This window comes from Panthera onca, chromosome C1 (genome assembly GCF_046562875.1).
Source record: "Panthera onca isolate mPanOnc1 chromosome C1, mPanOnc1 haplotype 2, whole genome shotgun sequence".
Taxonomy (NCBI): Eukaryota; Metazoa; Chordata; class Mammalia; order Carnivora; family Felidae; genus Panthera; species Panthera onca.
In genome coordinates this window covers 75,302,929-75,330,094 of record NC_138346.1, presented here as the reverse complement: position 1 = coordinate 75,330,094, position 27,166 = coordinate 75,302,929, and the positions used below count along the sequence as shown (strand labels likewise).

Genomic DNA, 27,166 nt, shown 5'->3' with positions numbered 1-27,166 from the left:
CCGATGTAATGACTGAATCATAATTTTTCTGTCACTTCTCTTTTATTTAAGCCAGATTTCAGAGTCATATTAATTATATTCCTTATTGTCAACAATGACTGGTTTAACATGAAAATTTTCCCTTGTGGTACTTGGCAATTTTTCCCCTTTGTGTTAAATAACAATAATGATAATGATAATAATAAATGCCCACAAAATTCCCACAGCTAGGAAGGTATTCCGCTTTCTGGACAAAAACATGTTATTAATAAAATTAAATAAGCATGCCAAGTTTCAAAGTAAGTGACACAGGCAGTGCATTTATACATCGTTAGAGTCAATCACTTTACCTTTGGTTGGATTTTCCATTCTTGTCCTGGTTCTGCGGCCACGTAGGCAGAGCTTCACAATCACCTCGTTTCCTTGAACAAAACCAACACTGAGACCTATGTTGTCTCACGGCAGCGCTGTTTACACATTTGAGTTTTAGGGAGAAAGCGGATTATTTACTCACCCGGCTTTCTTCACGTTTGGCGCTCAGATGCCGGGCACTTTGCAAAATAGACTGAGAACCGAGATGACGAAGTGGCACGTTCTTTCTTCGATTTGGACTTGTGTTGGGTAGACCGACTCGGATGCAAGCCCTTTGTGTGGCTTTTCAGTAACTCTGGCTGCTCGTGTCCCTTCGTGTGGTGCACAGTGTACTTCGCCATAGGTTAACTTTATAGGTAAATTAATAACCCAAAGCATCGGTGAGCAGGGAAACAAATGGGGTGTGTGATTGATGCTGCTTTCTTTCACAGGGCAGGAATTTGATGTGAGAGCCAAATGCGTTATCAATGCTACGGGACCTTTCACAGACACCGTGCGCAAAATGGATGATAAGAACGCCGCAGCTATCTGCCAGCCGAGCGCTGGTGTCCACATTGTGATGCCTGGTTATTACAGGTAACTGTGTGCCAACTCGGCACCCTTGCAAGGGGGACAGGAAATCGGTTGCATTTATTCTTTCAGCACACTTTTTTTTTTTTTTAAAGCTTCTTCATTTATTTTTGAGAGAGAGACAATGAGAGTGAGAGAGCGAGAGCACGAGCTGGGAAGGGGCAGAGAGAGAGGGGGAGACACAGAACCCGAAGCAGGCTCCAGGCTCCGAGCTGCCAGCACAGAGCCCGATGCGGGGCTCGAACCCACAAACTGAGATCGTGACCTGAGCTGAATTCCAAAGCTTAACCAACTGAGCCACCCAGGTGCCCCTCAGCCCACTTTTCTTACTGGATGGTCTAGCTTCCTGTTCAAAATGAGGAGAAATAAGCAAAGGAACTCTTCCAAAACACAAAATACAATCCAGACTTGGGAATTTCTTAGCTTTTACGGCAATACTCACTTCTAGGGGTTAATGATTTGGGATCTATTGTACTTTCTTCAGGGTACTCACCTTCAGAAAATACGCCTTAGTGTTTTTGAATGTTAATTAAAATATTAAGGGTGAATTTTGTAAAAAAAAAAAAAAAAAATTCCACGAAGGGCATATTTTAATTAAAACACTAAAAACATAATTTTATAAATACTCAAATTGGCTTATGAAGAATCTGAACATGAGGACCTCTCGTGTACTCTTATGTTTATGACTTTTGAAATGCGTTGTGAAAACTGTCACAGCAAGTCAAATTGGATGTGATTTCTGATCTCTCATATTAACAAAGATAATTGTCGGAGAAATGGGTAGGGAGAGAGATGAAACAAAGATACCTATTCACTGAAATTCATTGAACTTGACTGATGGGCACATTGCACTATTCTTTTTTATTATATTTTTGAAATTTTTAACAAATTAAAAAAGAAACATTTAGAGGGTTTTAGTTAAGAAATTAATTATAATTGGATCTCATGGACATTTCAAGACTTCTGTGGAAAAAAATCATGTAACCATGACGAGAGTATGGAACATACCATTTTTATCTCCATATGTGGTAAATCCAGTAGGCAAACTAGTAATTTTGATGGAGTAATGATCTATGCTCCTGGTATTCACTATGATATTATCTATAGTTGAAAAATATTAGAAACTCCTTAAGTGCTAACCTTAATAGAATGGATAAGTTAATTGTGGCATATCTGCACAAGGGAATATTATATAGTCATTAAAACTTGTAATTATAAATAACTTTAACGTTTTAGGAAAACAGTAACGATACCCTGTTAGTTTAGAATGAAGGATGTAAGATTAAATGTGTAATGTGATCTCAACACTGCGTAAATATAGAAAAAAAGACTACAAGGAAATACATCAAATACTAACGGTGATTATCTCTAGGTAATACGATTATGGGTAACAGTTAAAGGTGGTAATTTCTAGGTAACGTGGTTAGGATGAGAGTGATCTCTTCCATGTTTTAATACATTTCTGTAAAGTTATATCAGTCTTTTAATATTTGATTAAATGGATGAACAGAATCTGTATTTTGTTTAATATCTACATTCTCCTGGGATGCTATCCTGCTATGTTATGTGATGCTGCTGTTTCATCAGTTTTTCAATAACCAAATCTTCCCAAAAAGACTCCAGGATACACCTAATTTGTACCAAATTCACTTCTACCAAGAAAAATATTACACTTCTATTAAAAAAAATATGAAAGTCCATTTTTTATCCACCAACTTCTAAGATTTCTGTCTCATTTTTAAATGTCTATGTGTGATAAGTAGACCATCATTAGTATTTTAATTGAGGACTAAAGAAAGCAAGGTGTTTCAGTCTTGATAATAAAACTTTATGTAGCAGTACTTAATAGAGTTTTAAAATCTGGAACCGGAGTTTTGTTAAATGAAAAGTAGAGAAGTAAATACATGTAAATATGCAAATGTTTCTTGTATATAGAGAAGTTTTCAACAATAGTTTCATTCATAATCATATGCATCTATTTTGTATTAGATTAAAAATATGCGAAGACAGCTAGTTTATAAGGGTTTTTTTGGAGGGGTTTTTTTCTTTAATATCTTTTAGGCTATGGATATAAGACCTACGCTACAGACACACACATTTGCATATTTGTTTAGATCTTAGTAGATTCAGTATATCCTCATGTGTTATTATGTTTCATGTTTTCTTCACTATTGTCCTGCGATGTCAGAGGATTCATTATTCCCTAATTTAATTCTGCCACTTAATAGATATCATTTGGGGCAGGCCATTTGAATTTTGTAAACCTTAGTTTGCCCATCATTAAAATGGGGAGACAGGGGGTAAATTAAGCTGATACCTTGATGTAGTACTTGATGTTCACCACTTTACCTCTTACAGACTGTTTGGCCTTGGCAAGCTACTTCTTTCAGCTTCTGGTTCCTTATCTCAACGTAGTACCTGATTTGTATACATTTTGGCAATGATCCTGCGATCCGTTGTATCTATTTTGTTGACTGCTCTTCATGCAGTGTCTAATAGTGACCAGTAAATATTTCCTGAATGAATCCTACTAACTTTTTTGTGTTAACTTGACCAAATAGAGATTGTTGCTTTTTTTAAAGTCAAAATTCAATGTAACACCTATAAGGGATATTTTTGATATAGAAAAGTGAAACTATGAAAACAAAATATGATTCTTCATTTTATTGCTCAGATAACCCATGTATATAAAAATAAGTGTGTTAAAGTAATCGCTGTAGAAAATAGAAGGACACAAAAGGAAAAGTGAGAGCCTCTCTCTTCTTTCTCACGCCCCCCTGCCTTATTCCCCATTTCAGTTGTTCTCTGGTAATCAGTAACACTTCCTATGATTGCTTCTGTAAAACCGTGTGTTCATACTTGCACAAATGTCTATCCTTTTAAACATTTTACATGAAAGAGGTAATGCTACACCATATAGTTCTGTACTAAACTTTATAATACGCTAATAACAGAGTAGATAGGTGCTTTTAAAGAAATATAAATATATATCACCTGGATGTAATATTTTCAAAACAGGATGCCTTTCTTAATCCCCAGAATTTGTCATTAGCTTCAGGGCACCTCCCCATAAATCGTGAACGTGTGAGTTACAGCTGGGCCTGCTTCAGATGCAGTAAGTGATCTCATGCTACTTTGGGAGGAATTAATGTCCCCATTTTTAGCACCTTGAACTATAACCGCTATACCTCCTGTCAGAAACCTTCCGGGAGTGGTTTGCAGCCCAATTCCTGCTCAGAGTCTGCTGCAGATGAGCTCCTTAGTTTTGGATACTGGCCTGGATTAAGGGTTTATTCCCTTCTAGCCCTGACCTGCAGCCATCCCAGAGGGCTGGTTTTGCTCTCCATATCAATTCACTTTCTTGGGTGGGGCTGGGAGATGTCAGACTGAAATGACTGCCTGGGCTCATCAGTCAGTCACACTCAGTTATAGCTCGAGGGTTCCACTTGGCCCTCAGGGATGAGTCAGACCTCCTGGGCTGCCCCATACACTGGGTGGTGGCACCTTAAGGTCTAACATTTCCACTAGAACCTGATCAGTTTAGATATGCAGTGAGTCCAGTAGCCACTGATTTGTTGAGTGTAGGCTGCTAAATGTAAGGCAAGGACCATGTGTATGTCGTGTTGGGCTGTTTTGGGAGTATCTTTATGGCATTTGTTAACCTTGTTATGACCCTCAAAGACATGTGCCATGGTAGCAGACTTTTTTTGTTTGCATTATTTCAGTTTCCAAAAACCCAGAACACAGAAATCATTTAATTTTAAAGGTGTTGTTTAGTTTTTACATGAAGAACAAACCTGAAATTTCCATCAGAGTTGCGGTTAGATGCTCTTTTTAAAGCAGCCACAATGCACGATGACTTTACACACATGAAAATAATCATCTCCTCCTTCTACCTATAGGTGTTTTTTTACCCCTGACAAGAAGTCAGGTTTCTGGGGGGTGTTGTTGTGGTGGGGGTGGTTGTTGTTGTTTCTGTATTGCTGTGTGCGTACTGTTAGCTCTAACACTGGTTGCTAAGTAGTTAACAATAAATTGATTTCAGTTGAAATAAGGGTACTTGAGGAAGGCAGTGGTCTGCTTGAGAAAAATGTTCATTATGTTTAATCCTAGACGCACACGTAAATTAGCAGCGTGGTTTTCCTCCTGATGTCGGTGAATCAGACATATTGAGGAATGACCTACGTGTCCCTGTCCCGTATAGACCATCACTACAGGTGCTCCCCATTTTCAAACTTTAGTGTGACCTTGCAGAACTAATCCTTCATAAGAAAACAAACGTTTCCCTAAGGGAGAGTATGAATTAGGTAATTTAGAACTGATGAAAGGTATTTCCAAGTGGATTCTTAAATTTTTATACCATTCATTACTAGCTTTGTCTTCCCTCTGTGCTTGTTAATTTTATGTTTGACACATATGTCTTCACTTAAGCAGTTGATTCTCTACAGGATCCAGTTATGCGTGTGTTGGTAACCATCACCTTCACCCTTTAAACTGCTTTTATTGCATTGGAAGGTTTTTTTTAAAGGATTCAGTAGTTGTGCTTTCCTAATAGCATTTCATGTCTAGGTTGTTGAATATAATAATTTTATGCAAAATTTTGTCAGGTTTATTGAGTTACTTAAGTACCTCATATGATATCTGCTCTATAAAATGATCATGCATAAAATATACCAACATATAATTTGTTCCTTAAATGTTAGGAGATGCAGTTTATTCTTTTGTTTCAACATGGTACTATTTATCAGATTGAAAGCTTGAACTCTGAATGAGTTAATTCCCAGCCCCAAAGTGACTGATTTAATGTAAGGGCATATTAACCCAGGATCAAATCAGTTGCTTACAAACTACGTAATTAACTAGTGTCTTTTAAGATTTTTTTTAAGAGAGTCTTAGGAGAAACACAAAGAAAAAAATATAAAATATTCGATACTTATAGTTTTCAATATATAAAAATGAAAGTAAAATTATTTCCTTCAACCCTGAATGAAGATGAAATCTTAGCTGAAGGTTTAAATGATTGACCCACTTCTCTGATGCATTTTGCGTATGTTAAGTAGGACTGTGGCCCACTCTCTCCGTGTCTCTCACGGATCCTGTAGACAGTGGTTCTTTCTACAAAGGCTCTGTAGAAATGGCAGCATTTCCGGTACTCAGTCACGGCTCAGTCAGTTAAGCATCTGACTTCAGCTTAGGTCACGACCCCACGGTTGGTGAGTTCAAGCCCCATGTCGGGCCCTGTGCTGACAGCTCAGAGCCTGGAGCCTGCTTTGGATTCTGTGTCTCCCCCTCTCTCTGCCCCTCCCCTGTGTGCTTGCTCTCTCTCCCTCACAAAAAATAAACATTAAAAAAAAAAAAAAAAAAGAAATGGCAGCATTTCATGGGACTCATGGGTCTTTGCAACAAAAGCCTTACACTCTTTGTGGTTTACATAAAGAAGATGCATATGCTAAGCTGACTATAGATTTCTTTTTTTTTTTTTTCAAGTAATTTTGTAGCTCTTTTTTTTTTTTTTTTTGAACAAGTTGTATACCCAACATGAGGTTTAACTAAAGACCCCAAGATCAAGAGTCACGTGCTCTACCCACTGAGCCAGCCAGGTATCCCTAGATTTCTTTTTCATGAAATAAATTATTGTTGTTTACTTTTAAGCACTTGTTAGGCCCTCACCCTTATACAATTGAATCAATATGAGTTTTTTTTTTTTTTAAGTTTTTTCAGAGGAATGATAAACATAAAAAGTTTACACTTTTTTTAAATTTACGGGTATAGGAGGGACTTCTTGAAATTTATTTAAACCAAATGGAATTGTGTTTTCTATTTAAGAAATTTCATTAATAGAAGCTGAAAATGTCTTTAACATTGGCTTGCTATGAGAATTCAGTCAGACTGAAACAGCTCTCTGAAGACTGGTAGGGCCTAACTGTTTGAACATGACACTTTAAGATCATCCCACCCCTTTTTCAACTTCTCCAAATTTCTTTGAATGGTTCATGAATGCATGAAAACAATAGTTTCTGATTTAATGAGACAACTGGACAGGTTTTGTTAATATTTCTAGTTGCTTATTATTTCTGGTGTGTTTTATAATTTGGTTTTAAAATATTAAGTATGTGTTAGTGAAAATTATTGACTCATATTTGGGAAGATTTTATGTAATCTGTCAAAAGAGGCATCTTCGAACCTTGATTTAATAGCATAATACATTAGCCTCTTATGTCTGTTTAAAGACTGTCATTGCTAAGATATTCCTCTCCCTTTTTTGACCTTGCCCTCATTCACTGTTATTTATGTAATAGTAGAAAACCCAGCCCTTTTCTCATTGATGCACTTCTTGAGATTTCTATAAAATTGAAGTAAAGTAAGAAATTTCATATTTGGTGAAGTGGTGTAAGTTCATCTAGGTACAAAGAAGTAAAGAACTTTTCTGATCACATTTTAGTTGCTAGAAACTTAGAGCCTTCACTTTTCTCATGTACTTCTGAGACCTTCCACTGAAAGATGTGTCAAATGTCAAATGTCCAAGGAAAATACTTTTCACTGACTTGAAAAAAGGTTGAAGAGCAATCCTTAATTCACCATCACAAAAGGAATTATAGACACTTATCCCTGCTGACATTATCTGATGTGAATGGTCCAAAGAATATAAAAACCCAAACAATTGGAAAGTGAAGTCCACTTTCTTAATTAACCTTGCGTTGTTGAGATGGAGAGGGCTGGTTGAGCTGTGAGTTTTAATATCACACATGCTCCCTTCTTTTTCTGTTACCAATATTATTTTTTTTTTTCTTTTAGGAATTTCTAGGCTAGAGTATCGGCAGCTAAAGTAATAGTTCATGTGTTTCTTGTTTGCTTCTATGAGAATTAGTGAATAAAGTAGTTTTTTAGACTGCAGATTAAGGATTAAACTTCTGCTAATTTCAGAAATCTGTAACCCTTCTTTTTACATCAGCCCAGAGAGCATGGGACTGCTTGACCCAGCAACCAGCGATGGGCGAGTAATTTTCTTCTTACCCTGGCAAAAGATGACAATAGCCGGCACTACCGACACTCCAACGGATATTACACACCATCCCATCCCTTCGGAAGAAGATATCAATTTCATTTTGAACGAAGTGCGTAACTACCTGAGTTGTGATGTTGAAGGTAACTTATGCATTCCTTTGAGTTTGTTTTCCTTCTTTTCTATCTCCCGGCCCATCCCAGCTCTTACTGGTAACTGCCACATCTAAGGTCTGAGTCCTCCTCACACCTGACTCTTCTGTACTGACCACTTCTTCTGGAAGGTTTATGGGGACTAAATTATACCACAATGTGAAGCAGCTTCTTGGTACCCCCCCCCCCCTGCTTTCTACATCCACACGAACCTCACGCAGTCATTTTCTGACCATCTCTAATGGCTGTACACAAGCCATACGTGAGCTCTAAACACTTGTGCTCTCTGAGAAGAGCATGACATGTTTGCATTGCAGTTTAATTTCTAGAGTTCAGGAAGATCTGATTTACAGATACAGGATATCCTTAGGAAATAATTAATCAAAAAATGAGAGGATAGAGCTATATAATCTGAGAGCTTCTTGAGCATTTCTATATGAAAAGTAGTGTTGACAGTGGATTTAACTAAGTAGGATAGGTATGCTTTTTTTTTTTTAATTTATTTTTTAATTTTTTTAAATGTGTATTTATTTTTGAGAGAGAGAGAGACAGATGTGAGCAGGGGAGGGGCAGAGAGAGAGAGGGAGACACAAGAATCCAAAGCAGGCTCCAGGCTCTGAGCTGTCAGCACAGAGCCCGATGCAGGGCTCGAACTCACAGACCGTGGGATCACGACCTGAGGAGAATTTGGAAGATTAACTGACTGAGCCACCCAGGTGCCCCAGTATGCTTTTTTTTTTTAATTGAAAGAGCCAAAGTTAACTTCTTTTTCATGCTAACCAGGGCATACTTACTTTTAGTTTGGATGTTAATAGTATTTTCTCCACTGCATATATATAATGAATATGTTTTATCCCAGCTAGTTCCTGAAGTTTCCTAACATTGTCCTTCTCTATTTCCTATCTCAGTTAATAGCCTTATCATCCAGTCACCCAAGCCAGAAATAGCATGCTGGCCTTCTTTTTTTTTTTTTTTTTAATAGTCTTAATTTATTTTAAATGCTTATTTATTTTGAGAGAGAGAGCAAGGGAGAGGCAGAGAGAGAGGAGAGAGAGAATCCCAAGCAGGCTCCACCCTGTCAGCACAGAGCCCAATGCAGGGCCTCAACTCACCAACCGTGAGATCATGACCTTAGCCAAAATCAAGAGTTGGACACTTAACGGACTGAGCCACCCAGGCGCCCCTCTCATCTTCGGGGATCCTTCTCTTTGCACATTCAGTCCAGTTCCTATCTGTGCTCACTTTGCAGTACCCTGTAAATCCCCTCTCACTTCATTGTCCTGGTCACGCCTATGTCATTTCTCACTCAAGCAGCTGCCCTGGCCTTCTAACTGGCTTCCCAAGGTCAGGTCCCGGTTCCCACCCTGTCTCACCCTTCCATCAGCACCCTCTTCCTGAAACACCATTCTCACCATCACTTCCCTGCTCAAAAACATCCCTTGGATGTTCCTCATTGACTTTCAGAGAAATTCTAAGCTATCTGGCTTGGCTCTAAACTATCTCTAAGGCTCTCCACAACTTGTCTTTGCAGGTTTCTATTCAGTACTCCACCTTTGTGCCTTCTGTGGTCTTATCGCCTCCAAATCAGTTCGTGCACTTTTCAACCTCATGCTTTGTTTAGGATGAAACCTTGCTCTGGGATGCCCTTTCCCCCACCTTCTCATTTTGACAAAATACTATTTCCCCTTTGGAAACCACCAAACTTTAGTAGAACGGTGGTCTAGTATATCACAATGTTATATATAGGCAGGAGTCTAAGGTGTATTCTCACTTGCAGCTCCTTGAGGGTAAGGATTCTTTATTCAGCCACAAAGCTTGTTGTCTATCTGGTATGCCCCTCAATACGGGGTTGAAATGAAATAAATTAGTAATAGGTGTTTTCAGGGTTTTTGATGCTGGTAGCAGTTTGAAAATCTTTTTATATTAAGGTAGAAATTTTTAGATTTTGAAAAATATATAGTCTTCATCTTTTTGTGTCAGGAATCTTCTATAATGTTGGCTTCAGTGGAGGACATGCAAAGCCACAATTTATTTCTTGATGTGACTCACTAAAGTCCATGAATCCTTTTTCCCCAAGGGATTTTTTATCATCATGTGATCACACATTTATAAACAAGCAAACTTCCTTAAAAAAAAAAAAAAAAATTGTTCAGGGGACTCTCCTGGTTTAATTGAATGATCCATATTGTATAGAGGTAGTTTCTTCTGATTTCAAGTAATGGATACATTTTAATTTTGAGTGACGTCTCTGGGATCTACAATAATGGTACAGGTATAATACACACTCATAACTGAGATTTGTGTGACTAATGTCTGTATTCTCACACACTCATATACACGCACACAGTTATTTGGGAAATGGTCATGCCTTATTTAATATCCATATTCAAGTATTCAAAATGCAATGTAATTTTAGCTAGATACTTTCTTTTGAAATCTAGGAGGACTTTCATCTGGATATGATTGTATTTTTTTTTTTAACGTTTATTCATTTTTGAAAGACAGAGAGCATGAGCGGGGTAGGAGCAGAGAGAGAGGGAAACACAGAATCTGAGGCAGGCTCCAGGCTCTGAACTGTCAGCACAGAGCCCAAGGTGGGGCTCTAATTCACAAACCATAAGATCTTGACCTGAGCCGAAGTCAAGACGCTTAACCGACTGAGCCATCCAGGTGCCTCTGGATATGATTGTATTTTAATGTATAAATGATTATTGTTAACGAATCCTGCTACATTTTGCATTCACCTGAGTACCATATTAGCTAAAAGTGGATTGATATTGGGCCCTAAGAGCAGGAAGTTTGGATTGTTGGAGCAAGAAGTAAAATTAATTCAAGAGCAGAGAGCTCTTTGTTGACAGTTTCCAGCTTCTTAAAGTTCAAATGCAGTAAGATGAGAAATCTAGCTGCTTATATGTGCTGTGAGGCTGGATATACTGGGAACAGGTGCAGGTTCCAAAAGGCCACTGTGCCCGTGTTGTAGGTGAGGATTTCCACCAGTGAAATGAGCCTTTGGGCTGTAGCAGAGACTGAATCGTGTACCCCCTCCACCCCCCACTTTCTTCTGTGAATGGACAGAGGACTTAGCAATACCTGCCGGGGCTTGGTTGGTCTGTAACTTCTTGTCACTTAGCATGCCTTTTGTTAGGTTACTTGGTAAAAGTAACAAAGAGGGTTTTTTTTTGCCAATTGTGATTTTTGGTAAAAGTGGCTGAAATTAATATCTAAACGGTGTACATCCGGCCTTTTCTTCTAGCAGCCTGGGGACTCTTGAGATTAAAAATTCTCTAAGCAGCAAATATCTGGTGTGAAAGCAAAGGTGACAGCCGTTTCACATACTGCATTTATTTCCCTGTGCACACCATCTATCACACCTTTCTGACTTACCAACTTATTCTTTTTAAAACAATTAATTCGTAATGATTCCTTATAGTTTGTTTTCATCTTTGTTTCTAGTTGACCGAAGGTCTCATATGTGAGGCGTTACCCTCAGTCTGGATAGAACGCAGTTTGCTAATATATGTCTGTGTCTTAAAGTGGAGACGTTCAAGTTTGTTATTTTTTCCAAGGAATTCTGGTGCAATTCGATGTCTCTTCCATCCTGATGAAATGGAAGAGAGAAACTCAGCTTCAGACACTACCCAGTTATTTGGCCACAGGCTGGTGCTGTGCACGTATTTTGATCTCTCCGTTTGTCTGTAATGGGTAATGCATGCTTTATTTTTTAAAACCCTACAATTCCTGAGCACTTTTCTACATGCAAGACACTCTACTGAGCACGTCGCCCTCATTTTTTCTTTGGTTCCTCATGACGACATTACGAGATGTACCCTGCAGTTCCTATTTTACAGACGCAGAAACCGAGGCCCCAGTTCCTATTTTACAGACGCAGAAACCGAGGCCCCATGACTTGAGGCTTCCTAGCCCCCAGTTTGTTCGTGTTGGAGCCACGATGAGGCCAAGTCAGTCCAGCTGTAATACTTGCACTGCTAAGTACCGCACAGAACTCTCGCTGGTAGTCCCGGGTTTTATGATGTGGTATTATATCCACCAGGGAGTGGATTAAGTCTCTCAATTCATTTTCTGGAAGCTGCTAGACACTTGCAGAATGATAATGACCTTTGCTCTAGACTGGCCTTATTTGGATCTGAATGTTAAGCTGGAAGGGGTGTCATATCTCATAACTAATCCCTTGGGCCAAGCGGTCTTCTCTACAGACCTAAAAAATAAAAAGTTTGTTTAGATCCTAGAGCCGTAGTTGTGAAATGTTTTGCAGTCACCAGGGTTGACATAATCAGCTTAAAAGGATTTATTAAATGGATGAATAAGTAAAATTCTGACAACGGTTTCCGAGCCTCCCCAAATGGCTATATCCTTAAGGAAGGGGGGGAAAAAAAAGTGTCAAATCTTAACACTCCGTGCTGTTCTCAGCAGCTGCCACATTTCTGCAAAACGCGTCGCAACAATTCTGAAAAGCATTTTGCCTGTTGGGAATAAGACCATGTCTTCTTTTACGATTTCGAAAGCTTTCCATTCACAGGCTGAATTTTCTAGATGACTTGTTTGTTCTTTTCTGAAATGGGGCATTGACAGTTGTGCGGTGCCTAGCGGGGTTAGGAAGAAAAACGATCTTTTGAAAAATATATCATTAAGTCTGCCGTGTAGAGGTTAATCAGAAGGATGCAGTGGGGGAACCAAGCTCTGACTCAAAGGGATCGAGCGAGACAGAAGATTTGCCGAGCGCTTTATTCACGCAGGCTTTCTGGAGTGCTCCTTCAGGCAGCGTCTTTAGTTGTACACAGGTTCCCACACACGCAATTAGTAGTGTTTATAGATTGCCGGTTATTCAATTAACAACCAAGCTGGCCGTATCAACTCGCTGCAGACCTGCCTTTTCACTGCCAGAGATTGTACCAGGGTTATCAACTTACACAGGCTTGGACGTCTTCCAGCTGTTTAATTATAGTGTCACACGCTTTGCTTTTTCTAGTTTCATTAGTTTATAAATGTAATATGGTATCTTATTTCTGTGATTAACACTTCATTTCAGCAGGTTAAACATGCTGGTAGAGACGTATTGATTTCTGACACTATTTCCCCTGTGTTCATTTAGATATTTTCACATGCTTTTTATTGATTCTTTTGGAAAGCGGCAAACATGAGAAAGAACGCCCCAGAACGTGTGGCTAAATAACTCACGTGAAGCAAAACCACACATTTAGCTCTTAATGGTCACATCCTGTGGGCTTCATTGTCTATTAATTTTTAAAACAAACCCTTGTCTTGCCAAGGTTTTAAGAGTAAAAATATTCATTATAATTTGAAACAATTACACAGCACTTAGTCGTTTCAGCCAGCTGTGAAAAATGCCTATTTAACTTTATTATTGAGAGTTTACTCTTTATATATTATACATGCTAAAACCTGCATTGGGATTGCAATAAAAATAATTCTCAAACACGATGGTAAAAGGACTATTTTATTTTGACAACACCTTTTTTGAAAATAGTGCCAAGTACTTTTATACACCGTGGAGGTACGTGGGTTTTGTAACATCTGGGCATTTGGCACTTAAAAAATCAACCGAGTGCCATCTGGGTGAATCGGTCTAACGAGTGGTGTTTAATGAGGACTTTTCCCAACTTTAACAGTAGTGTTGTTTCCTGTCATCTTGTTTTATTAAAGCACTCATTTATGTTAAAAGAGACTACCCGATTGTTTAAATATATAGTCATTAGGTACTTTACTTACAGCCTGGGATATTGGCTCCGAGGCCCAAATACATTATTTCTTTTGATTTTTGTAACGTCACCTGTTCTTGCTTGACATGAGAAGTTCAGAATGTTTTAATGTGCCGCTTCATATTTATTGATCACTACACGTGACCCATACTTGATGGAGTATTTGGGGTGCTGGGAAATATTAGAATTGACATTGCTGAAGACTTTCAACCTGGTGGGAAAAATGAAACAGTAATGAAATATGGTTCAGCTATCCTGGTAGTAGGAGAACCAAAAAAAATCAAGATGAATTTTTGAGCTCTGACGCATAAAGGCCTTGGTTTGAGTTATCTTCTTCATGTATCATACCTTGGAGAATTTAAAGTAGGGTGATATCCACTACTTACTCTTGGCTGCAACCTGAATGACAGAAAGGATTTCTGGGTAAGAACTTGAGGGTAGGAATGCTTAATTTAGTAAAAATATTTTTCATTTCCCATTAACTCATGAAATGAGTAGGAGAGAAGGATACTCTGAAAGGATAAATGTGGAACATGTTGGGACAGTAAAGTATTTGCGGGGAAAGCACACTATTATAGCAGATTGTATTCTCCTGAGCCAAGGAAATGCAGTCAAATTTCACCGAAAGGATGCTCAATTAGAGTTGTGGGCAAGGTGGCCCTGTGGAAGGTCCCCAGCTTGATGATCTCCCAGGACCAGGCTGAGATCTACTTATTACTAGGGGATTTTTATTCTAGAGCTGCCTTGTGTAATGGCATAGCCTGTGCATATGCATATCATGTGGAAATTTCATTTTTAATTAGTTAAAATTAAATAAAATTTGAAATTCAGTTCCTCAGTCACACGAGCCACATTTCAGGTGCTTAATAGCCTCATGCAGCTGGTGGCTAGCGAATTGGACCTTGTGGATAGAGGACCTTTCCAGCACTGCAGAAAGTCTAAGGAACAGTGCTGCTGTACAGAATCTAGAGGTATTTATATATACTTTTAGAGAAGGAAATACTCGATTTAAGAGAGTTGCTGAGTCTGTATTTTTTTGTTATATAAAATAAATTTATTATCTTGTTAAAAAAAAAACAAAACCCAAAAAACCTCCAGCAGTAAGAAGGCTCAAGAGGTGATGAACTCAGTGATTCTGCGATGTCTAAGGCACAGGGCCCTTATTTCTCTTCACCTTCCCACCCTCCAAGTTGGCTTTATCCTGCGGTTGTTTCCTCTATGGTTACAATATGGCTGTAGCAGTTTCAGGCAGAATTAAAAGGTATCTTAACGATTCTCTATTCTGTCCACTGCTTGTGAATCTCTTTCATCAGACAACTTTAATTAGGGTTTGTTTAACAAAGTGCAAGGTTTCCACTGTGGGTGAATAGGTGATAAGGAGAGAAATATGTTAGTTCAGTTGGTTGCTGTCTTTTATACAAGAGGTTAGAATTCATGTTTTGTGTGTTTAACTATGCTCTGCCCTATGGACATAGATTATACCGATGTCCCTGACCAGTCATTACTTAATTCCAGTGGTGGAGAGGTACAACCACTTTATCCTTCAGCAGGAAATAGCATTTTGCATAATCCACAAAAATCATTAAATCTTAAGTTTGGGAGAAAACTTGGGGCACCTGGGTGGCTTAGTCAGTTGAACATCTGACTTTGGTTCACGCCATGATCTCACAGTTTGTGGGTTCAAGCCCCACGGTGGGCTCTGTGCTGATGGCTTGGAGCCTGGAGCCTGCTTCGGATTCTGTGTCTCCCTCTCTCTCTGCCCCTCCCCACCTTTCCCTCCCTCTCTCAAAACTAAATAAACATTACAAAAATTAAAAAAAAAGTAAAATAAAAAGCTTGGGAGAAAACTGATAGACAGCCTGATCCAACCACTCTCTGGTCTAATACTGTAAAAATCCTGCAGACCATAAAGACTGATTCATATTTTAAATATGATTTAAAGTTTGATTATTTATCTTACATGTATCTTTTAAAATAAACTTAATCCTGGGGCGCCTAGGTGGCTCAATCAGTTAAGCATCTGACTTCGGCTTGGGTCATGATCTCAAGGTTTGTGGGTTTGAGCCTCGCGTCAGGCTCTGTGCTGACAACTCAGAGCCTGGAGCCTGCTTTCGATTCTGTGTCTCCCTCTCTCTCTGCCCCTCCCCCACTCTCCCTCTGTCTCTCTCTCTCCTTCAAAAATAAACATTAAAAAAAATCTTTTTAAATCAATTTAATCCCAATTTTATCTGATATAAGTCTGAGGTTAAAAAGCTGAACGCTAAGATATAAAGTAAATTAAGTTTCCTAACACATTATGAACTCTTTTGGTAGTGTTTTCTTTTTTTGAGTATCAACATCAAGAGTAAGGATTAAAAATGATGTCAGTATACACATTGTTTTATTTAATATTCCTCTATGAATGAAAACCTTGGATATTTTAGTTTGGCCTTTTTGTTTTCAACAATGCAATTTTACAGATGTGTTTTTCTGGCTGATATACCAGAAAAGGCAAAGAAAAAAGAAAAAAAAAAAGGTAAAGCATTTGCACAAAGAAGATTTGCATATGTTACAGATTTACTCTAGAGAGTCTCATTTTCCATCAAATAATTTTAAAACCAGTCAGAGGACTTTAAAAGTTGGAGCCAAATTCCTGATCAGTGTGGCTACCTAAGGAATTTCACAGACACACGCTGCAGACTTTGTGGTGACCACAGTGACGTTGTATGTGGTTGGCTAAGGTTTATTTTTGACTCAGAGGGCTATTTGAACTCTAATGGAAAATAGCGGTAATTTCCTAATTAGGGTTTTTGTAAAGATTAAAACATTGCATGATTTGTGTTGAGGTTACACAAGACTTTTGTGGAATTGCGTGAAGCAAGAATTAACCCTCCTTCCATGGAAGCCATCAGGATTAAACCTAATGAAGAAATTACACATATCAGAGGAGCAGGTTTAGAAATGGAATCCCAGCATTCAGACTCCCTTAGGTCTCCAGTTAACAAGACTGGAAGCCTTGGGCTTTCTGCATCAGTGTATGATGTTTCTTCTTTTTTTCGCATCCCATGTTTAGATATGGATTTGATTAACCACCACTGTAGACGTGTACGGGTGCCTCTTCTTTCAGATTATAGTCGTGTTAAGGTTGTGACTCTCAAAAAATAAAAAAAAATGAAATAATAAAAAAAAAAAAAGAGTGTGGCCCTCAAGGAGCTGTATTAAATCATGCCAAATTTACCTAGTTGAATTTGTCTTTACCAGAAATCTGTTTTTTCCATTTGAGATAAAGATGGAGGGATTATCTATCATTCAGTATAACTTGTTTTTAATTTTTTTAATGTTTATTCTTGAGAGAGAGAGAAAGAGAGGAGGGGCAGAGAGAGAGAGGGAGACACAGAATCCAAAGCAGGCTCTAGGCTCCGAGCTGTCAGCACAGAGCCTGATGGGGGGCTTGAACTCATGGACTGTGAGATCATGACCTGAGCCGAAGCTGGACGCTTAACTGACTGAGCCAACCAGTTGCCGCTCAGTAGAACTTGTTTTTAGGGTCTTTCTCCGGTACTTGGTTAGGCACTTTGTAAACAATAATAATAATAATAAAGTAATAATTAGACTATTCCAATCATTTCAAGGAGTCTTTGTAGCTCTTTACATAAAGAGTCTGCTGGATATTTTCTAAATACTTTTCAGGTAGTGCTGTGTATAAACACAGGAGGTTCACTGTACAAGGGCACGCTACCAAGCATTGAGTGGGATCTAAAATCACACTGTCCAGTGCTCATAAAAATGTGCTCCCCTGAATGAGAGATTTTAATTTGAACTAAGGCTGGGGATGGCATGGGCTGTAGGGGTCCTGAAACTTCTGTATTATATGTAAAATTCTGTCTTAATCTTCTGAGACTTGAAGTTTGTCAATTTTTCCTTTTGTCTTGATTTTTTTTTAAAAATTATGATTAAATATATATATATATTACAAAATTTATCAGTTTGACCATTTTTAAGTATACAGTTCTGTGGCATTAAATATATGCATCTTTTTGTGCAGTTATCACCATCATCAATCTCCAGAACTTTTTTATCCTCCCTAACTCTGTACCCATTAAACGTTCACTCCCCATATACCACCTCCCCACCCCCTGCTAATCACCATTCTACTTACTGTCTGTATGAGTTTAACTACTCTAGGTATGTCATATGAATGGAACCATACAATATTTGTTCTTTTGTGAATGACTTATTATACTTAGCATGTCTTCAAGGTAGCATGTGTCAGGATTTCCTTACTTTTTAAAGCCTAATAATATTGCATTGTGTGTCTAGACCACATGTTATTAGCATTTTTTAAATGCTTACTTACTTTTGAGAGAGGGAGAGAGAGAGTGGGTGCACAAATGGGGTTGGGGCAGAGAGAGGGGGATAGAGTTTCTGAAGTGGGCTCTGTGCTGACAGCAGTTTCTGATGTGGGGCTCGAACTCACGAACCATAAGATCATGACCTGAACTGAAGTTGGACACTTAACCAGCTGAGCCTCCCAGGTGCCCCTAGACCACATGTTATTTATCCATTCATCTATTAGTGGTCACTTGGGTTACTTCCATATTTCGATAATTATGAATGATGCTGCTATGAACGTGGAGGTGTACAAATTTTCCCTGCTTTCAGTTCCCTGGGGTATGTATGTACCCAGAATTATAATTGCTAGATCATGTGGTGATTCTATGTTGAACTTTTTGAGGAAATGCCATGCACTTACTCTTAGTTGACTGCAGCATCTTAACCTTCTCGTCGGCAATGCCCAAGGCTATCCCACTTTCTCCCACAATTCTCGCCCAACATTTGTTATTTTCTGTTTTTTGTGATTGGTTACAATAGCCATCCCCATGGACGTGAAGCTGTGTCTCCTTGTGGTTTTCATTTGCATTTCTAGTGGTTGGTGATGTTGAGCATCATTTTATGTGTTCATTGGCCAGTTGGAGATCTTTGGAGAAATATGTTTGAAAATCTTTTGCCCAGATTTCATCACATTGTCTTTTTTAGTTATTGAGTTTCAAGAGTTCTTATATATTCTGATTACTAACACCTTGACAGAGATAGAATTTACAAATTTTTTTTTTTTCCTATTACATGGGTTACCCTTTCATTCTGTTGATACTGTCTTTTGATGCACAAAAGTTTTTAATTTTGAGAAATCTGTTTTATCTCTGTCTTTTATTTTCTTTTTTAGCCTGTGCCTTTGGGATCATATACAAGAAATCATTGCCAAGCTTCCTGTCATGTAGACCTGTATATATATATTTTTCTAAATGCTGTATCTTTCTAGCTTTTGTGTATAGATCTTAGATCCATTTTGAGCTTATCCTTCTGCACGTGGATACCCAGTTTTCCCATTGTCTTGATGTTTGAAAGACTATCTACAGTCAACTTTTCAATAGCTGGGAATTAGATGAAGGAGGTAACACCTGATCCCAAGTCATGGTAGAAGTAAAATTGCACTTACTCTTCTTAAAGCATTTTTGTTGTTGTTGTTGTTGTTAAGTTTATTTATTATTTTGAGAGAGAGAGAGCACGGAGAAGGGACAGAGAGAATGGGAGAGAGAGAATCCCAAGCAGACTCCGCACTGTTAGTGCAGAGCCCAATGGGGGGCTCAATACGGTGGCTCAATGTGATACCATGAATCATGAGATCATTGAGAGAGAGAGAGAGAGAGAGAGAGAGAGAGAGAGAGAGAGAGAGAGGAAGGGGCAGAGAGAATGGGAGAGAGAGAATCCCAAGCAGACTCCGCACTGTTAGTGCAGAGCCCAATGGGGGGCTCAATATGGTGGCTCGATGTGATCCCATGAACCTTGAGATCATGACCTGAGCCAAAACCAAGAGTCAGACACTTAATCAACTGAGCCACCCAGGAACCTCCACCCCCCCCCCACCCCCCACTTACTCTTCCATTATCCAGGAATAATTTAACTGGTTTATGAAAGTAAGTGCAGAAAGACCAGGTAAGCATTCACTCCCTCATAGTCTATATCATTTGGCAGCTGTTGGACTGGTACATGAGGTCATCTCCTTGATGTGTAGAGTGGAGAAGAAAGGGGCTAAGCCATTCCTAAAGCTGATCTGGGTAAAGAAGAGTGGATTCTGAAAACTCTGCCCTTGGGTCTTGGCCTTGCACCTCACGGTGCATGAGAACCACAACTAGGCTACTCTCTTTAGCCATCTTTAAGTTCAGTAATGAGTGCTCTGCAACAGCTGTCTAATTCTATTGTAAATTCCATGAATTCTTGGTACAGAGTGCTGATTGTATTTTGATAGAGACAGTAAGAGAAATTCCATGGTATCTTGAATATTTAAAGACCTTCCATACACTGTAACACAAATATTGCGTGTCTATACTGGGAGGAGCCAGTATACCTGTTTTTGTGACAGTTAAAAAGATAATGGGATGAGAGAAGAAAAAGGGCATGAAGACTGTCAAAAGTCGAAAGATGGTGGGTACATTTAGTGGGTAAGAATATGAACTTTATAATCGGGAAGAACTGGGTTCTGATGTTCTACCATTTATAAAATGTTTGCTTTGGGCTAGTTAAACTTTTTCAGGTTCTTTTTTTGTTTGTTTTGCTTTTTGTTTTTCTTATCTGTATGGTGAGAATAATTATAACTGATGTTATGGGTCTTTGTGAGATGAAATGAAATGAAAAGTACATATCAAGTGCTTTGACAACGCTAAGCCTACTCTAAATGCTCAATAAGAAGTTAGCATTGATGAGGGGAGATAATATCCTGTTACAGGCTTGTTTGTTTAGTAAGGATCTTTGTCCTGAGAAGAGATAGCTAGATATATTCTAGGAGGAAATGTAACAAGTCAGAAATCTACTGGTTTGTCTTTGTTTCTACTTTGTTGTTGTTTCTTTCAGCTATTTTAGATTGCCCCCCCCCCCCCCCCCCCTGCTGCTGAGGGCTGCTAATGTGTTTCTTTTGTTTCCTTTTTGGTACCAGTGTCCCCGCCCCCCGTGATTTCAGGTTCTTCGCTTTTTTTCATGGAGATTATCTTTGTCACAAAATAATTCTTCGAGTTTTTGCGTACTTATCCACTCACTCAGTTGTTATCTTTAAGGGCTTCGTCTCCCTTTCAAAGTGTATATCCCTGTGTTCCTTTTACTGAATTCTGCCCTGCTTATTAACTATGCCATAGCTTTGTTGAGCTATCTTTGAGGAATCCTATCAACCTTTACCATTGATTCTTCCCAGTGAGAAGAGGGGATGTCCTGGCAGCATGGAGTGGTATCCGTCCCCTTGTTACAGATCCCAAGTCTGCAGACACTCAGTCCATCTCCAGAAATCATGTTGTGGATATCAGTGAGAGCGGCCTCATCACTATAGCAGGTATGGGATATTACCTTTGTTTGGGATGTGCTTCAGATAGGATCGCGAGTTAAATTGTCACACCAGAATCTCCCTTGATGCTAATGAACAGGGATATATATATATATATATATATATATATATATATATATATGACTCTGAGTAAAGTCTTACACATTGCTGCGCCATATTGGTTATAAACAACAGGTGAATCTTGGTGGTAATAAGTTGGTAAATGGGTAAGTCTGAGGAAAATAAGGGGTGGTAGCCTGATGAATTCTTCATCGAATTATGTAGGTGGGAAGTGGACAACGTATCGCTCTATGGCAGAAGATACCATAAATGCTGCTATCAAGACTCACAATCTGAAAGCAGGGCCAAGCAGAACGGTTGGGCTTTTCCTTCAAGGAGGCAAAGATTGGAGCCCCACACTCTATATTCGGCTTGTCCAGGATTACGGCCTTGAAAGTGAGGTGGGTGTGCATCATCCTACCCTTTACCTGCGCTCACCGTTGCCAACTAACAGAACTGGCGACCAGGAGGCCTCCCCGATTTAGAATTTCCTTTTGCTGGGTCTGTTTCTGTCTGCATAACGATGGAAGTGAACTAAGGAAAAGAGCTGAAAAGGCAGTGCCCATACGAGTTTCTATTTTAAAATCCGGAGTTTCTTTGGTTTGTTCTCCACAGACAGAGCCTCCCACATTTTTCTGTCTCGAGCCTGAGGAAGGCGGTTCTTCACAAGTGATATTGCGGGCAGAGTGAAGCCGAAGCTTCATCCGTCACTGATACAGTGATACATGTGTGGCAGAGTTAGTGCTGGCCTAAGCATTCAGAGCCCAAGTGGTTTCCTCCCACAAAATCAAAACCTAATACCCTCCTGGAACTATTAGTTACCGGCTGTGAAAAACTGACAGGATAAGCATGTGCAGTTTTTGCTCTGTGCCGAGAAGTATTGGTATTCAAGGTACCCGCCTGTTGGGGTTTTGTTTCCCTAGGTTGCACAGCATCTGGCCGCCACCTATGGGGACAAGGCTTTTGAGGTGGCCAAAATGGCAAGTGTAACTGGAAAAAGGTGGCCTATAGTGGGAGTGCGTCTTGTGTCAGAATTTCCATACATTGAAGCAGAGGTACGTGAATGGCCGTGTGGGAATTTCTGGTCTGCCCTGGGATCCCCCTCACCTGCTCATTTTCCATCTCCTTCAAAACTTCTATGTAGCTATGTTTCAATGCCCACTTGCCAGCCCAAACCGTTATAGCGACATGTCTTCCTGGCACAGATCCTTTCGTTTATAAACTTAAATTCTGAACTGATACTGAAATGGTAACAATCAAAAGAATAATAGACAACACGGTATGGATTTGTTCCTCCTCCACAGACCCATCCCACCCAAGCCTTCTTACTTCACAGCTGTTTGCCCCATCTGTAAATCTGTAACTCTTCGAGTTGTTTCCACTCGTGTGCTGCCTGATGACATATCCTGATATGGCCCTTCACTTACCAAAGATTGAAGCTTTGTTTCTCATCAGGTTTTTACATTTTGTGAAGCCAGAGGCCGCGCCTTATTTATGATTCATTGTACTTTAAAACATGAATGTCCAATAAGCCTTTGCTTGTTGATTGGATGCAGGCCTTCCATCATCTGCATACTCTGAGACAGAAAACTTTGGGCAGCTAAGGAGAGGAGACCATACTGTTTAATATTCTTTGCCTTGCTGGTGACATAAATTAGCATCCATATTAAGCACTAGCAAAGAGGAGAGTGATTACTGTGGATGGTAAATGAGAAAGGATGCAGTCTGCATGTTTGGGCCAGGTTCAGTTCGGTAGGAAGGCATTAAGTCTTTTCCACTTTGTCCCAATTTGTGAACCTCCTTTGGCAGGCAGATGGGGAACCTGTATGATGTCGTCATTTGTCTCATGCCTGCTAGAGAACCAGAGTACATAAAGAGCAACGTCACTTCTCTAAGTGTGAATTTTCTTAAGTGAAATTTTATGTCTTCTTTTTAAGAAAAAGCCTAAACTAATAATTTTGCTTTAATTTAAATTCAGGTGAAATACGGGATTAAGGAGTATGCCTGCACGGCAGTGGATATGATTTCACGGCGTACTCGCCTGGCTTTCCTAAATGTCCAGGCCGCAGAGGAAGCCCTTCCCAGGATTGTTGAACTGATGGGCAGAGAACTGAATTGGGATGATTATAAAAAAGAGGTATTATATAGTGGTTTTTAAAACCCTAGTTCCTATTATAAAGATTTTTATTTTGGGGTGCCTGGGTGGTTCAGTGGATTAAGCATCCCACTTTGGCTCAGGTCACGGCCTCACGGTTCATGAGTTCAAGCCCTGCATTGGGCTTTGTGCTCAGAGCCTGGAGCCTGCTTCGGACTCTGTGTCTCCCTGTCTTTCGCGCCCCCCCCCCCCCCCCACCGCCGCCTCACTCTCTGTCTCTCTCTCTCTCAAAATTAAAAAACATTAAAAAAAATTTTAATAAAGATTTTTTTTTAATTTTATTATTTTATTTTAGAAAGAGGGAGAAGAGTGCAAGTAGGGGAAAGGGACAGAGAGAGAGACAGAATCACAGGCAGGTTCCATGCTCAGCACAGAGCCTGACATGGACCTGGGATCATGACCTAAGCCAAAATCAAGAGTTGGATGCTCAACCGACTGAGCCACCCAGGTGCCCCACCACAGCTCCTATTATAGCATGTGATATCTTGGTCTGTTCATAGAGGCTAGCATGGTTTTCAATGGTAACTTTAGATTTCTTGCCAATTAATATGTGGGAGTGTGTTTTAATATTGCTAGGTCTTGGGAAACGGCAAAGATATTCTGGTTTCAAAATGTGTTGGTTGATTCTGGAAAATCCCTTACAGAGAAAAATACTCTTAAATTTGGTGGTCATAATTCCTGAAAAAGTAGGATAATAATGATTGTGGGTAGAACTTTTTCTGGTTTCCATTGAAAACACTTTTAGAATGTATTCTATAAAAAAAATTCACACTTTTGCAAATTGGCCTTTGGTAGGAAATGGTGGTTTTACTGCCTGACCACTAAATACTTATTGATTTGTGTCATTTGGAATTTTATATCCAGACTGAAGAAAGAAAGCCAGTGATGCTCACATGCCCCCATGTACTACCCTCGGCTTGTTGTGATAAATGGAAGATTATCATGAGTTTTAGTTAAACCCAACTAGTATAATATGCAGAGGCATTTTTGGGTATTTAATAAAAAAATATACTTTCTGTACTCATTGGTTCAGTCCCTTTCCCCTAAGCCTTCCTTGAACCCATTTCATTTAAGCTTGTTGTTGCCACTCTGCTGTAGTAGCTGTGATCACACTTCCCTATGGCTTCCATGTTGTTGCTCGGTACAATATACTCGTGAGTTCTCGGTCCTCCTGTTACCCATGCAGTTAGTGACACTGACAGAGTTGATTCCTCCCTCCTTCCCAAACTACTTTCTGGAACCCTATCTGTCTTAGTCTGTAATAGTCTGCTTTTACAGAATACCACCCACTGGGAGGCCTAAACAATGGGCATTTATTTCTCTCGATTCTGAAGGCTGGAAGTCTGGTTTGGAGTGCTCTTCCTGGCCTTCAGAGAGCTGCCTTCTTGCTGTGTCCTCACATGGAGGACAGGGAGGGAGAAAGGGGAACCCCATCCTCAAGACTCATCTAAACCTAATCACCTCCCCCAAACCCCATCTCCGAACCCCATCACATTTGAAATTAGGCTTTCAACCTATGGCTTTTGGGGTAACCGTTTGGTACATAACCCCATCTCTTGGATCTCTTCCTACCTCCCCCAAACCACGACCACCACTACTACTAACCTCTCCATGTCAAAAAAGCTATTCCACATCTGGTTGCGTAAGCCTAAATCTTAGTGTCATACTTGATCTAAATCCATCAGCAAACCGTATCATATTTATCTTTAAGTAATGGCTTGAATTCAGTGCCCCCTTAACACGTTCAGCTGCTAGAACCCTGATTCCAGCCACTAGCATTTCTTCCATGGTTTATTATAATAGCTTCCCTCCCACAAAACGTGTTCTTACTTTAGCAACTCCTGTGCTTCTATTAAAATATACGCCAGATCATTGGCTATGTCAGTCCAAATGAAGTTCAGAGGGGAGGTCTGAACTGAAGATATAAAAAGATATAAATTTGAGTTGGCATTTAAGCCATCATGCTGGATGAGATCAAATAGGGAGTTTGTATAGTTAGATAACAGCAAGCTGTCTAGAGACGGCCCTGGAGTTCTCCAGAGTTTCAAAGTTGGGTAGATTGGGGCACCCGGGTGGCTCAGTCAAACATCTGACACTTGATTTTGGCCGATGTCATGATTTCACAGTTTGTGGCCTCGAGTCCTGCATGAGGCTCTGTGCTGACCACATGGAACTTGTTTTGGATTTTCTGTCTCCCTTTCTCTCTGCCCCTCCCCCACTCTCTCTCTCAAAAACAAATAAACATTAAAAAAATTTATAAAGAGATGCCTGGGTGGGTCAGTCAGTTAAGTATCTAGTTTCAGCTCAGGTCATGATCTTATAGTTCATGAATTTGACCCCGAGTCGGCTCTGTGTTGGTGGTGCGGAGTCTGTTTGGGATTCTCTCTCTCTCTCTCTCTCTCTCTCTCTCTCTCTCTCTCTCTCCCCTTTCCCCACTGGTCCTCTCTCTCTCTCTCTTTCAAAATAAATAAATAAATAAAGGTAAAAAAAAGAAAAAGTTGGGTAGATATGGAAGACTCCCCAAGAAAGGGAAAGTGATAGCTAGCAAGGTTGGAGAAGGTGTGAAAAGACTAAAAACAGAGTTGCGGCCCAGAAGGAAGGGAAGAAAATATTTCAAAAAGAGAAAAGTAATCTACTATATCAAATGATGCTGATAGACTAGTAAGATGAGGACCAATCATTAACAATTCCTGTGCTGAAACACCCTCTCTTTTACTAAGGGTAAAGCCAAAGTCATTACAGCAGTTTACAAGATCATTGGGATCTGGCCACCACCTTTCTGAACCCTCTGGTCTCATCATTCATTCACTCGCCTGCAACCCACAGATTAAGTTGCTTTTCCTAATTTAAGCCCTGCTGATCCCTCTCCCTGCAATGTTCCTTCCTAGATACCCTCATGGCCTATCCCTGTACTTCCTGCTGGTCTCTGCTACAAAGAGGCCTTCCTTAACTGGCTTCAATGAAAGAGTACTGCCCAACCTTCTGAATGGCATTTTCTCTCCCTCTCCCTATTTTATCTTTCTCTTGGGCACCTATTCCCATTTGAAATACCACGTATTTAGTTTATTTATTTGTTGTCTGCCTCTCATCCAGGAAATAAGCTTTCCAAAGGAGAGGAACTGATCTGCTTTGTTTCTGTAACCTCAGTAACCAGCCACGGTAGGGCCTGAATAAATAACTGTTGAGTGAATGAACATAACAGAGCATCTGTGTCATAGGCCACAGGTGTAAGAAAGGATTGGACATAGGTGCTGTCCTTAAAGTGTTCTCATTCTGGGCCGCCCGGGGTGGCTCAGTTGGTTAAGCGCCTGACTTCAGCTCAGGGCATGATCTCACGGTTCGTGGGTTTGAGCCCCACGTCTCACTCTGTGCTGACAGCTCAGAGCCTGGAGCCTGCTTCAGATTCTGTGTCTCCTTCTCTCTCTGCCCCTTCCCTGCTCACTCTCTCTGTCTCTCTCTCTCTCTCTCTCAAAAATAAATAAACATTAAAAAAAAAAAAAAAGCATTCTCATTCTGGTGTATATTCCCAAAGGTGGTTACATATCACAATCCCCTGGGAATGTAGTAAAAAAGAACAGATTCTGAGACTTGACTAGACTCTCAGAGTCAAGGTCTCCAGGGGGGAAGCCGTGGCCCTACATTTAAAAAATTTCCCGTAGTAAATTTTTTAATAATAAATGTTTTCTTTTAAATTCGTTTTGTTTTGTTTTTCTTAATGTTTATTTTTGAGAGAGAGTAGTGGAGGGGCAGAGAGAGAGGGAGACAGAGGATCTGAAGCAGGCTCTGTGC

At 39.7% G+C, this 27,166-nt stretch overlaps 1 protein-coding gene across 5 annotated transcripts in view; it reads left to right on the top strand.

Moving 5' to 3' along the window:
- GPD2 (glycerol-3-phosphate dehydrogenase 2) overlaps positions 1-27,166 on the top strand; it is a 220,863-nt gene that overhangs the window by 183,530 nt on the left and 10,167 nt on the right. For all 5 annotated transcript variants that reach the window (XM_078451287.2, XM_078451288.2, XM_078451286.2 and 2 more), the window contains exons 8-13: positions 783-927; positions 7,874-8,067; positions 21,037-21,171; positions 21,448-21,623; positions 22,146-22,277; positions 23,201-23,359. In XM_078451287.2, the coding sequence (XP_078307413.1) occupies positions 783-927; positions 7,874-8,067; positions 21,037-21,171; positions 21,448-21,623; positions 22,146-22,277; positions 23,201-23,359 (941 nt within the window). The remainder of the gene's footprint in view (positions 1-782; positions 928-7,873; positions 8,068-21,036; positions 21,172-21,447; positions 21,624-22,145; positions 22,278-23,200; positions 23,360-27,166) is intronic.